Source organism: Sipha flava, unplaced genomic scaffold (genome assembly GCF_003268045.1).
Source record: "Sipha flava isolate LNK unplaced genomic scaffold, YSA_version1 479_pilon_pilon, whole genome shotgun sequence".
NCBI lineage: Eukaryota > Metazoa > Arthropoda > Insecta > Hemiptera > Aphididae > Sipha > Sipha flava.
Genome location: NW_020273275.1, coordinates 16317 through 30575, shown reverse-complemented (window position 1 = coordinate 30575; position 14259 = coordinate 16317). Strand labels below are relative to the sequence as shown.

General features: G+C 30.8%; 3 protein-coding genes across 3 annotated transcripts; 1 reads left to right on the top strand and 2 right to left on the bottom strand.

The window, feature by feature from the left end:
- Nucleotides 1-1185: 1185 nt before the first annotated feature.
- LOC112689867 (zinc finger MYM-type protein 1-like) lies at nt 1186-4693 on the bottom strand. The gene is made up of 2 exons (XM_025563739.1): nt 3626-4693; nt 1186-3434 (listed from the first exon to the last, which is right to left on the bottom strand). The coding sequence occupies exons 1-2, from the start codon at nt 3768-3770 to the stop codon at nt 1276-1278; spliced, it is 2304 nt and encodes a 767-aa protein (XP_025419524.1). The 5' UTR covers nt 3771-4693; the 3' UTR covers nt 1186-1275.
- A 1509-nt stretch (nt 4694-6202) lies between these two features.
- On the bottom strand, nt 6203-6685 carry LOC112689866 (ATP-dependent DNA helicase pif1-like). Its single transcript, XM_025563737.1, has one exon. It carries the CDS (start codon nt 6683-6685, stop codon nt 6203-6205), a length of 483 nt encoding a protein of 160 aa, XP_025419522.1.
- A 5549-nt stretch (nt 6686-12234) lies between these two features.
- LOC112689865 (ATP-dependent DNA helicase PIF1-like) lies at nt 12235-13440 on the top strand. Its single transcript, XM_025563736.1, has one exon. The coding sequence runs from the start codon at nt 12235-12237 to the stop codon at nt 13438-13440; it is 1206 nt and encodes a 401-aa protein (XP_025419521.1).
- Nucleotides 13441-14259: the final 819 nt, after the last annotated feature.

The window sequence follows — 14259 nt, the reverse complement described above, 5'->3', positions numbered from 1 at the left end:
TCTGTTCTTTTATATATATAAGGATTTTTTAAGTGCATTAAGTTCCGAGCCCTATTTATGAGTTTTTGTATCATATTATATCTTTACAGTTTGTTTTTCTTGGATGGAGTTTTACGTCCGTCTGAGCTTTCTTTTTCCATTAATAAATTATACTAATAATCCTAATACTCTCATTATAATTGTTGTGTTTAATTGTCATTTATGTTATCATTTTCGTGCGATGTATAGCGGTGCGTTGCGTATCCCCGGCCGTCGTCGGTGGCGGTGATAAGCCTCCGTGCGCGACCGGTCGGGTTACGTAATCGTATTATTATCGTCGTACGAAAATGCCCGTTATTTCCACGTTTTCATATTGTCGGTTATGTTTTTTTAAAAGTAAAAGTCATGTTCTCAGTGCCAAAGTTTCGTAAGTTCTCGTGTATTTTTGGTTTAGTGTGGTGGCACTGAGACATTTATCTTCGTTGTGGTGTCCGGCGGCCAAAGCCTTCGTGGTAAATGTCGTCGGCACCAACTCGCGGTCTTCCTTTTTGCGTCGTGGTGTACACATCACCTGAAGTGTCTTCGTGTTTCGTGTATCGGTCTGCAGCCATTTTGTTCAAACCACGTTTTTCAGTGTTTTCTTGTGTTTCGTGTCGGCTGTCTGGTAAGTGGCGTTCTGCGCAATTGTCATTGCCTATCATTTATAGTACCGTGTTCTAGGGTGGTCACTTGCCAACAGCCAGTTGTGATTAACGTGGTTTTCATTCGTATTGTCTTCGTCTGCGCTGTAGACCTATCTTCGTGGTGACTGTGCTTGGGTGGTCGCACGTACCAATTCTGTGACTATTTTTATTCACATATACACTGCGGTGTGCCGTCTAAGGCATTTGTCTAGTCACAGGGTTGGTGCGGTCGCTGGATGCAATCAGCCATTCAACATAGTCACATATTAACACGTTGAGTGCTGACGTCGACGCGTCGTCGACATATCGTATTAGTACTATGCGGCGGACGTCGACGAGCATTGGTCGACCATTGTGTTCAGTGGCGTAACTAGCAGCAAATTTTTGGGGTAGCGAACACTTTTATACATTTTTAACCTTTTTCCATTAGCACAAATAGGGGGCTTGTGGGCTAATAAAAAAAATTACATTATAATTTATTTATAAATTGTATTTATCATATCACATTTCAGTTTTAGTGACTAGTTTAAATAAATATTATAGGAACTCTTACAATACAAAAATTACTAAAAATAATTACTATTCTAAATCTATTTTTCGGTTTTTGTTCTCATTAAAAAGATTGATTATTTGTTCGTTGTTTACTTCTCTGTCTTTCGATGTATAATATAGCCATGTTAGAAAGACGTTCTTGACCGATAGTAGTTCTCAAGTAGTTTTTTAGTTTTTTTAAACAAGAAAATGACCTTTCACATGATACGCTGCTAGTGGGAATGGTTAAAAAAATTTGTAACAATTCAACTATAATTGGGAAACCATTTTGAATATCTTTGTTTTTCAAATATAATATTCTATTTTCAATGTTATTTTCTTTGCCATAGCCTTTAAACATTTTGTTAAATATTTTTAATTCAGCAGTTAAGTCATCTTCATTTGGTCCATAGAATTTGCACACTTCTTGAATTGAAGATTGACTAGGGCTTTCATTTGTCAGTGTTTCCATCAGTGAGTTTAATATGGAAAGATCATTTTCATTGAATCTATCTTTGATTTCTTTCATGACAATATCCAAAACTGGAAAATAAATGGAGATCCGGTAATAGGACTTTTCATCATGAAACTCTGGAAAAACATGACCACCTCCAAGTTTTTTATAGGAAATCTTTCTATTACGAGGAAGTTTTGGTGGTAGAAATCCATTATTTTTTACCAAATCTTGCGAGGATTCCCAACATTTAATGAAACTTTCATCTGAACGTAAGTCTTGCAATGAGTCGTAAGTTTTGATTGACATTTCCTTTACAAGTGCATAGTTTATTGATGGTGACTGTAAATATTTAGAGAGTATGTTTGTTTGTTCAAGCACAGTTTTTAATAAAAACAAACAAAATATAAATTCAAAATGAAGTATGCAATTCAATAAATTGTTTGCTTCTGATCCATAATTCACATCATTATCAGAAATATTTTGTAGTGTTTGAACAATAACAGGCAAAGTGTTAATAACTGAATTGATTGCTTCAATGCGACAGTTCCACCTTGTATCGCTTAAAGATTTTAATTTAGTTTTTTGGGACACATTTATTGAACTTGTTGATAATATTTTTTCAAAAACACTATTTCTCTTTGATGATGCACCCATAAATGAATATAAAGTTTGTAGAGTTCCAAATGTATTTCTTACAAATGATGATTGTTTCGAAAGGTCTACAAGACATAAATTTAAAATATGTGCATAACAATGCACATAAATAGCAAATTTATTTTCCGATCGGATTCTAGCTTGGACACCTGTATATGAACCTCGCATAGATGCAGCACCATCGTAACACTGTCCTCTGATGTTTTGAATACTTAAATTATTTGTTTGTAAAAACTGTTTTATAAGATTTACTAACGTTTCACCATCAGTTTTATCGGTGCGATAAAAGCCCAAGAAAACTTCATGGGTAATAAATAGTTTTGAAACATATCGAATACATATGGCCACTTGCTCATGCTTAGCCAAGTCCTGTGTTTCATCAACCATAATACTAAAAAATTTGGAATCCTGGATATCTCTAATTATTGATTGTAAAACATCTTTCCCCATGTACTCTATAAACATATTTAAGTATGAAGGATTTACATATCTAAAACTTTTTTCTTTTTCAATAAAGTATTGTTTAATAATACTATTATCTTTAGCTCTTAATTCCATAAGTTCCAAGAAATTACCTTTATTTAAAGAGTTATCATCTTCCCGATGACCCCTAACGGCAATACCTTGTCGACAACAGTACAATAAGCTATCTAACAGGCAATTAAAATATAATCTATTATTTTCAACTTCTATGCTATATTGTTTGTTTACTTGGACGGTCACATCACCAACAATTACAGTTGATTTCAGTCCAGCTATTTTTACTGTAGATTCTTTGTGAGGAATACTAGATTGATGTTTATTAAAACTTCTTATAGCTTTAGGCCAGTTTTTAAAGCCAACATTAACAAATGCTGGTTCAGTATGTTGACCCCTACATGCTTTGTTAGTTAGACTTGGAAACGCTCTACATGAATAACAGTAAGCTGCCTGACTAGTAGGACTGTACTCTAACCATGGATATAAATCATACCAAAAGATAAGAAATGATCGGTTTTTGTTCACTTCAAACTTGATATCCTTTGGTTGAAATGGTCCTTTATTTTGTAGTACTTTTTCATAAGCTCCTTTAATGTCTGATGCTGGATCGTCTTCATGTATGACACTACATCCAGAATATGAAGCACATTCTAAAATAAATATGTGTTGAAATTAATTATTGTTGAGAATCTAGAACATTTTATCATTTTATTCAATTAGTAAGTTAATAAAGTTAATTTAATTTTTACATTATTTTATAGTTTATATCTAATCAAAACTACAACACAGTTTATATTTTAAAAATAACATCACACAAAAGACAATTTTTATAACTATTTACCTGGATCTGAATCTGGTAGTAGTGATGATTGCGTTAATTCCGATTTAAATCGTGTTCGTGGATTGTATGAACTACCTATACTTTCAGTACTGTGATCCCTGTTGGCTTTTGTTTTAGAGCCAGAAAGCCATTTTAATAAGCTCATTTTGACGAAATACTAAGATTTGTCAAGTCAATAAAAATGATAAAAAGTTTTGAAGTAAAACCACAGTCCACGCTACAATAGTACTACAAATAATAATAACAAATCAAAATTCAAAATGATAAAACAAATAACAATTTAAAATGTTAACAAGGATAAACCATTTTCTCGTTAGTCGTTATTGTAATGTTTTTGAATTATCATAGAATACAGATAATGAGATAACATAAAAATGTTTATGTTATCAATTGTTCTGTGCTACCAGTGCTACCACGACTGTCTGGGTTATATTTTGTAGTTATACTGTTATCACTTATCAGTTACTCGGTGACATGAAAATTCACAACTAATTTTTTTTTCATGATATGCTACGATCTATAATACGACGATTTTTTTTTATCAAATTATATAAATATTTTTGGGGTAGCAAAATGATACTCTTGCGACCCCATAATAATTTTGGGGGTCGCGACCGCTACCCCTCGCTACCCCATAGTTATGCCACTGATTGTGTTTGTTATAAGTGTGTAAAGGCCGACGGGCCTAGCGTTCAAAGGCAATTATTTAGTATACATTATTATATTTAGTTTGTGTGCCTTTTAGGTCACTATACATTATTATTATATTCATTATTATTGTGTTTGTTATTATTCATTTGTGCGCCGTTCGGGCCATGTTATGTAGTATTATAGTCATTTATAGTCCTCAAAGGCAATTATTAGTATACATTCACTATCATTCAGTTGTATGCCGTTTTAGGCCAAATTATATGTATTAATTATTGTTGAGTCAACTAGGCTACTGTGAATTATTCATACATTGCCATTTTTTTTTTATTATCCATTAGTCATTTGTGTGCCGTTTAGGCCTAATTATACATTTATTTATTACGTTTAATTTATATTTATATTTTTTTGCTGGTGTGTGCCGTGTGGGCCACATCATCAATTATTATTATATTTATTATTGTTGTTGCGCCATTGTAAGGCCAGCATTACATTGTTGTATTATTGTATTTTTATTTATATTATTATTGAACCGACTTAGGTCAACTATTTGTATTATTCACATGAGATTTATGTATTTACCCAATTTGTTCAATTTTACAAGTTTACTGTTGCAAACAATTATTATTATACATTCAATTTACCAGCATTCAATTGTTCGATTTTTTAGGATTGGTAGTGTAGTCGATGTAATTGCCTACCGTCCTGTCGTGAAGGCACCCTTTATTATTATTATTATTATTATTTAGAGCTGAACACAACTTACAATAATTGTTTTTTAATTATATTTACAAAATTTCTTGTGTTTCAAAAAAAAAAAATATATATACAATAAATAATATATAAAATCCTATATACTCCGAATTCAAAATCTCGGTCATAGGTTGACGACCATGAAAAATGGGTTAATCAATACGACAAATTGACACAGAATAGAGAAACGTCGCAGTGTCTAAATTACATTATTATTTATGTCAATACACTAAAATATTTTTATAAAATTTAAATCCAATCATTCTAAGTAGGCGTAGTTTTGTCAGGATTTTAGAATTAAATCATGATATAAATACACTGCTTCCAACCACTTTAGTTTTAATATTTTGTTTAGCAAAAATCAGAAAACATATTATTTCAGCCAGCAGCTGTCACCTATCGATAATTATTATCGTAGTATTGACAAAAGCGTCCACGTTTTCTTAGAATAAGAGATTGTTTCATGAGCCCGTAGACTTAAGGGGATTGCCAACGGTCGGTTTTTAAGAGGTTCAGTATAGGCAATTATTTTAATATTTGCATAGTAAATGATCATTACTGAGGTTGTACAATAGGGTGACCAGTTTTACAAAAAAAAAAAGGACAAGCATTTTTTGGTTTAAATACTCAATAAAATCATACACATTTTTTTAAAAATTTTTATATTTTATAGTTACAGTTAAAATATTTTTTAACTACCTTGTTTAATATTTTGATAAAAAAAACTTGTTTACTTTTATTGGGTTGATGTCGATTGCTCATCATGTCCTTCATTATCTATTGCAGTGCCGTTACTGTACTTTTGCGATGAACTGATTGCGTTTAATAATTTTGGTTGTTTTAACAAAAAATCATAAAAATCATTACACGAATATTTTTTGAAATGATTTTTCAGAATTATAATTGACTAGCTGAATTACCCGTCGTTGCCGGGTTTAAGTATATAAATGTATGTAACCTGCCAAGATTAAATTTTGTTAAATCTACTGAAATTTAAATTAATTAAGATTTTTGAAATAATATTTTATACATATTAATTTAGTTTTTAAGATAATGATTATTATCTTAACCTATTCGATAAGTTATAGCTTTTGGCGGCAGAAGCTTTGTTCACGATAAATTTTAGCACTAAAGGTTCAAAATAAATGTTTTACTAATAGTTTTTCAATATGTTATCTACAAAACTTCTTTGTAGACAATGTTCTTCACTGATCTATTAGTAGGCGACAAAATCACCAAGCTACTGGGTGAGCTTACGCGTGAGCAAGCTACGTAGAACTGCCCATGTGAAAAACAGTTTTCTCGCAAATCTATTACTGCAAATTTAAGAGTTTGGCCTTGAGACTTGTTTATAGTCATTGCAAAACAGACTTTCAGGGGAAACTGTAATCGTTTAAATTCGAACGGATGATCATTCGGAATTAAAGGGATTCGTGGTACAAACACAGTTTCCCCTTTTGCACATCCTGTTAAAATTGTGGCTTCTACTATATTGCGATGTAAAGCGTTGACTTTAAGCCTGGTCCCATTGCACAGTTTAGGCGGTTTCAAATTTCGCAACAACATAATAGGTGTGCCTACACGCAGCCTATGATATGGCATGCCCGGTGGTTTCAATGAATTTAAAAATTCAACCGGATAATTAGTTGCATCGTCCATGTTGACCACCGTATCTATAGAAGTATATACTTTTTCTTCCCCTTCAAAAGACATCAGCAGTGTATCATTGATAGCCGCCGCTTGGTCATATTTTGAAGTGAGTATAGCACGTTCACACAACACAGCACGTGGGCATACATTTTATATAAGCAAACGTTTTCGTCACGCGCAGCTATAAATATAATATGTAGGATAATCACAATAAACGACAACGGTGCTACCACGGCTCTATCCGCCGACAACGCGTTAACGCCGACTTAGGACCTTTAGGTTAGGTTAGTTAGGTTTAATAATACAAATTACATGTAAAAATTTTCTTTTACCGATTTCAACTCTTTAAATTCAAAATTTCGAAAAATCCTTTCTTAGCGCACGTCTACATCATAATAGCTATCTGTATGCCAAATTTCAGCCAGATCCGTCCAATGGTTTGAGCTGTGCGTTGATAGCAGTCAATCAGCTTACTGTTTTATATATACAGATTTGATTTTTTTCGTCCGTCCATAACACATTAGTGATAGAAAATACTCTTTCAATTGCAGCATTTGTTCCAGGCATTGCTAGAGAATATTCTACAATCTTCCAAAAATTATTTATTGATATTCTTTTACTATTTAAAATTGTATAGATAGCACACTATCTTTCTTCAACACGAACATAATTATTCTGCCATTCTTTTAAATTTTCATTTATAACATTAACTACATGATTATATTCATCAAAAAGAATATCTTCATCTACATTCCAACCGGTTTGTTTTTTATTATTTTTCAAAATAAATTTTAAACTTTTTTAAATATCATTCCATGTTGGACAATTTATCAGTTGAGTCCAACGAAATATTTTTAGTTCTTCAAATGAATTTCCCCACTTTTCAATGTACAACAAAAATGTGTCATAAAACTCGTTAGTTTGCTCTATAAATTGGTTTTTTGTGTATTTATTTTTTGTTTCTAGTTCTAAAAGCATCGAATTTAAACTGGAAGTTAAAAAGTTTTGTGTTTTTCTATTTTTTATTTTTCCACATAATATTTCTAATTCTTCTGATACTTCGCATGCAGATATGTTGTCCCCTTCTATTCTTTTTATAGTGTCACAACGACTTTTAATTGACTTTGTATAAAATGAAACCATATTATTGCAACGGGGTCACTAAAAAATGATTTTAAAATGGTTGGGAATTTATCCTGAGTGTCAAAGTACAATTTTAAAGCTGTATATATTTCAATAATTCTGGAGACTGCTGATTGTAAGGATAACCATCTTGTCTTTACTATTCTAAGTACATTTTTGTATTGTGTATTTGTGAAATCACAAAATTCTTTTAATTTTTTCCACTCTCACAGTATAAATATAAAAGTATTGAAATATTTTATTAACGATACATTCGATATCAATAGGTAAGATATCTGTACTAGTTTGCATAGCGTTGTGCAGAATATGAGCTGCACAACCAATTCCAGAAATGTTAGTCTTCAAATTATTGTTCAAAATCGTAAATACATTTTTTGTTCCCCTCCTTGCAGCACCTCCAAAATTGGTATTACAGTTGTCACCGGTAAATGCAATAATTTTGTGAGATAATTTATGTTTTGTTAAAATTTCCATTATATAAGATGACAAAATATCTGAAGTTTCTCCTTTCAAATTTGTGAATTCTAACACTTTTATTTGAACTCCCGTTTTAGGATCAAAATATCGAATAAGAATGGGAACAATTTTTAAATAATTATGATTTGAAGGGTCAATCATAATTGTCGCAAAATTAACAGCCTTTAGTTCGTATATTATTTGATCCATTGCAAAAGGAGCCAATACATTTAGAATAATTGATTCACACTTGGTACGCGCACAAGAAAACTTTTTTTCATGTAACTTTTTTATTAAAGTAGTAGTACAATACATTGACCTAAAAGAATGGTTGTGTACTATAGTGTGAAATGCAAACATTCCCTCTTCTGCTGCAATTTTTAACCCTTCACTAGTTAAGCCAGCTGGTCCTTGTTTAATAAAATATGACGTTACCTTGTCACTTTCTGAAACACTAAATAAGGCCGACGTATGTTTTTTCTTTTCCATATGCTGTTTGATATCAGAGCGTCCTCCATGTTCGATTGAAAATATTCCCTTGCACACCGTACAAAACACTTTTCCAATTTCTTCACAATTTTTTAGGAAAATAAATTCAGACTGTAAAGATACAGTGAACGGACATTTCCTCTTTCGCATTTAAAAAAAAAAAAAAAAATAATGCACCAACTCACAAAATTTAAAGAAAAAAAGACGATACGTAGTGGCTATAATCAACACAATCGCTTTACTGTTCGTGCGTTACTATTCGACATATAATGTTGTTCGTCTTTTTGATTATAATCATCGATTATAAATAGTATTATCCCAACAAAAACACTTCGTCGAACTCCGTGTAAAAAATTGCTAAGTAAAAAAAACTAGTCATCTATAAGACTTCAGCATTATAAAGATGTGATATTATGAATAAATGCTAAGTAAATTAAATTTTCAATACATTTATTCTATCTCAATCATTTACTTACTTTGCGAGAATTTATTTTCTTTATAAATTAATAATTAAAACTTTTTATAAAACAAATTTAGTAACATTTATCATGGAAATTTGTTAAATAGCCCAGTTATAAACAGACATGTTTATTTGTCGAAATAAATAAATTCTCGCCAAGTAAATAAATGATTGAGATAGAATAAATTTATTGAAAATTTAATTTATTTAGCATTTATTCATGATATCACATCTTTATAGTGCTGAAGTCTTATAGATGACTAGTTTTTTTTACTTAGCAATTTTTTACACGGAGTTCGACGAAGTGTTTTTATTGGGATATCAGTAGTTTTTTATAACATATTTTTATGTACTGACATGTAATATGAAATTTTTTATGTTTATATTAATTTATTTTATTATGATGTTTGTTTATTTAATATATATTTTATATATACTATATATATATATATTTTAAAAATCATATTCAATTTTTTTTTTCAGTATTATAATATATACATTTTACCCCTTTGAGGCCATCGTTCAAAATATATTGCATTGTCATTACATCGTAGCCATTTATTTTGATGTGAACTTATGCTTGTATAATGGGCTTCATTCATAGATAGATCATGATGACAGATGACAGATTTTAAACCATACAATTTACCATGAACTTTAATTATTGTAATGGGTAATGCATTAATGGTTAGGTTTGATATTTTGGTACTGACATTATTCCAAAGTTGTATTTGAAAGTACAAATATTCATTAGTATTTACTATATTTGTTATCTGCGTATGATCTGTAATAGTATTACAGGCACTGCAATTAACGCCTTCTATTAACACTTCTCTGAATAAATAATCTAACGTTGTATTAAAATTTACCGTTTCATTTTCATTAGGTACGTTAAGTTGAATAATATAGTTTTGAGTTATTTGGATTCTCTTATTATGGCTCGCAGAACAAACTAATTCTATCTGTAATTTATGAGATAACGCATTTTTTAGTGGATCGTAAATATTTATAAGAGCATTAATAAATTCAGCATACACATTGTATTTGTGGTTTTTTTCTAAATAATTTCTCCTTTTTCTTAATTTCTGTTTATATGTTTTAGAAATAGCAAATAACAAATTATAATATAATTATAATTGTGTTATAAATAGTACGGTCTACTACAATTACAACAAATAAAACGTGGTTTTTCTATTATATACAGACGCGGCGGCCAGGGGTGTATTTAGACTTACTTCTAGAGGGGGGCGACTCAAATTTTTCCTTTAATTCAGGCTCAAAATTTACAAATAAAATTTTTGGTAATATTTATACCAGGTGAATCCTTAATATTTGTGGTTTTTTTTTTTTTTTTTTAATCTAATGCCAGATCCACTTTGAATGGTCTTTTGTGTAATTCTTTTTTAACACCTCTCCGTGTTTTGAAAGTTTTGCTAGTGTTTTTTCTAATTTTTCACTAAGTATGGACTGGGTCTTCAATCAAAATAATATAGGTATATTATTTGTTGTTATGGGACAAATAAACGTTATAAGCAATTGAGCGTTTAACGCTATAAATAATTTAAACGTTATTCAATTTAAGCGTTTAAACGTTATACAAATTTCAACGTTTAAAAAATGTTCCGTTTATCATTATTGACAGTTAAAACTTTATGAAAAATTTAACGTTTTGCGTTATTTAAATTAGTGTAAAATTTAAAAAGTTTTCAAATGTAGTAATACTATAAATTAAATCATAATTTTTGTTTCTTAGTAAAATACCCATTACTTATATTAAATTTGTCTTGGTCTAAAAATTCTCGGGGAAGGCGATTGCCTCCATCGCTCCCCTCAAATACGCCACTGGCGGCGGCGAATAAACACATCTACACCGAACGTCACCAAAAAAAATCGAAATCGTTATCGCGATATTGTTTATAAATAAAATAATTTTAGAATAATGTTTATCTGTATTCTGTAATCGCGTTGACCCACATGATTTCGTTATACATACAATTTAAAATAATTTAATAGTTGTTAGACGACTACCCGACTATCTAGACACGCGGTAGCGTGTCAAGCCATGTTCTAGCTAACAGAATTGGCGAGCAGCACCGTGTGTAATATTACACGAACCATTTGGAGTCACTTTTGACCCCTTCATAACTCAAAAACTATTCCACATAAACATGTCAAATTTGGCTCATATATTGAGACTTACTAGACATATGTTTTCCAAATTTCATAAACATATCTCAAACCGTTATTTAGATATTAACGTCCCAAAATCGTCATTTTTATCACTGACTCACCTATAGATCAAAATTCTAACCCACTTCCAGATGACCTAGAAAGTTCAAATTTGGCATACAAATAGGTAGTTAGGTTAATATAAAGGAAAAAATCAGAAACTTGAAAATTTTTAAATCGCGGCTCCAAAAGTACGTCCAGTCGATATGTGTCGTCGTGTCGATATTGGCGACCCGCGCGCCATAATTAAATAATTAATCTTACAATTATGAATTATCCACCCATCAGTAGAAATTATAGTAAATAAAATTATGATAATTAAAAATAATATACTCAAAAGAAGATAAAATAATTTTATATTAACTTTACATATATTATAGTATTATACTCTGTATACAACAGAAAATATTTTATAATAAATACCTATTATTAATGTTAGTAACTGAATTATAGTATATAGTAATAAACTGTATTTATAGAATACGTCATGGTAAATTATTTTTATCGACGATCGAAACGAAGTCGTTTCGGGGGAAAAATTATCAGTACTAAGAATAAACAAAAAGAAAAAAACCAAATAAAATTGTTAGATAATCATATAATAATATATATAAATATTATTTATATTCCAAAACATAGATAATATTCTCATCATCGGTCAAAATAATGAATCGTCGAAATGAATACAATATTTGCCGCGGTGTAGCGGGGAGGGGAGCGGTGCGATAAACCTTGACGGGAACGTGCGAGCGCTGAGCGGGCGGTAACCTCTATCATTTGTATGAGCAAAAATTGTCCCAAGTACACTTCCTTATCAGACCAAGTACTAAAAGTTTTAAGATGTGACTTAAAAGATGTAGTACTTTTAATAATTGATGAAGTGTCCATGATTTCCAATATAACATTAATGTACATCCATCTTCGCTTAACAGAAATATATGATACCAGTGACGTTGACGACGGATGGTTCGGAAAGATTCATATAGTGTTGTTTGGTGATCTGCTCCAACTGCTTCCTGTGAGACAACTGTCACCATTCGAAAATTTGAAGTCGTGTGATGTTCTTAAATGTTTAGGATCCCTTAGTGCTCCAAATTTATGGAAAACACTATTTTGTTATGAGGAATTGACTGTCAACATGAGGCAAAAAAACGACCAACTTTTCGGTGAAATGTTGAATCGTTTTAGAATGGGTGTAGTAACAAATCAAGACAGTTGCACTTTATTTAATAGACTTCTTAAATTAACTGCTAAAAATCAAAACGACCGGCTTAAAGAAATCATATCCTATTTTAGACTGCTGTCCGATGATACAGTATGTTTATTTCCCACTAAAAATATGTGTAACCAATTTAATACTGCAATGTTGACAAGTATGGAGCAACCAGAAATTAAATTAAATTCGATAGATGAAATAGACTGTCCACGGTATTTAAAAAAACGAGCAAATGAAGTTCTCAAAAAAAACGAGGATGATTCATCGCTCACTGCTGGCTTAGAAAATGTCATCACAATAAAAATAGGTGCACGTGTAATGTTGCGAAGAAACATAGATGTCAGTAAGGGACTGGTAAACGGATCCATTGGAAACATAGAAAATATACATTGGGACGTCGACAACAGCAATAGAGCACGTAAAATTACAATACAATTTAAACATAATTTAATTTACGAACTAGAACGAGTCAAGACCAAGTTTCAGATATTGAGTAATGTATATGTACACAGAGAACAATTCCCTATTTGCTTAGCATATGCTATTACTATCCATAAATCACAAGGCCTTAGCTTTGACAGAGCTCTTCTCGATATAGGCTCCTCTGTTTTTACTAAAGGGCAGGCTTACGTTGGACTCTCCAGAGTTAAAACCTTAGATGGAGTACATCTTATCAATATAGATCCAAGTCAAATCAAGGCACAAGAGAGCTCTATTGTAGAGTTATGTATTATTATATACGAATTATGTTATAGCCTTCGCAAATTCTAAAGTTGTGAGTTCTTTTTTATCCTTCTAAAAATTTGACTTGCTGGTAGAAACTAGGTATGGAACATAGTGCTCTTGCATGACTGTTTTAGTTGTATAATTCGTATATGGAAACTAGCCAAGTCAGACCTTAGGCTTCAAAACATTATTCTAAGTGATAAGAAGAAATTATATATTATGTTGTTATAAATAAATTTCTGGACTGAACATTGAACTTGGCATCCATTTAGATCTCACTTCTTTTGTCGTTGAAGTCAACAACCAGGGCATATATTATAGTATTGAACTTGGCTATCATTTTACATGTATGTTTTGGTGAGATTATATCTACTAAACACATTTTCTTTTTTTCAAAAATTTATAACTTTAAAATAAACAAATCATTGGTATGTTGCATGTTTTGCATTTATTTTTTTTATTTTTCGAGGATTCACTATTTCTGGCACCATGTATTCAATATAGAATTCTGATAAAATCAGCTCCATTTTATTACATTTATATTACGATGAATTTATCATCGCTTTCAATTTTATCCACACAAATTTCTTGTAAAAATAATTTACAAAAAAAATTACAATAATGAAATAATAATAAATAGTACGTATAATAAAATGTATACCTTTTGGTGTTCATACAATAAAGTAGCAATATTTTCGGTCTGTTAAATGCAAATGCCCTTGTGTCTGGTATTAATAAGAATGAGTTTTTTTAAAAATAGGTTACCCGATTGTACATACATTATGTTCAACTTTTTCTCTTTGTATACATCAAGAGGAGTTAAATCTTTTATAGAAAATGGGCATTTAATTTCTATAATTGAAT

What these genes read in the sequence shown, in the direction of transcription:
- LOC112689867 (XM_025563739.1), bottom strand. Translation starts at nt 3,770, where the DNA reads ATGAGCTTATTAAAATGGCTTTCTGGCTCTAAAACAAAAGCCAACAGG. An exon ending in ACTACCAGATTCAGATCCAG is followed by an intron (nt 3,435 to 3,625) that starts GTAAATAGTTAT and finishes TATTTATTTTAG; the next exon opens with AATGTGCTTCATATTCTGGA.
- LOC112689866 (XM_025563737.1), bottom strand. Translation starts at nt 6,685, where the DNA reads ATGGACGATGCAACTAATTATCCGGTTGAATTTTTAAATTCATTGAAA.
- LOC112689865 (XM_025563736.1), top strand. Translation starts at nt 12,235, where the DNA reads ATGAGCAAAAATTGTCCCAAGTACACTTCCTTATCAGACCAAGTACTA.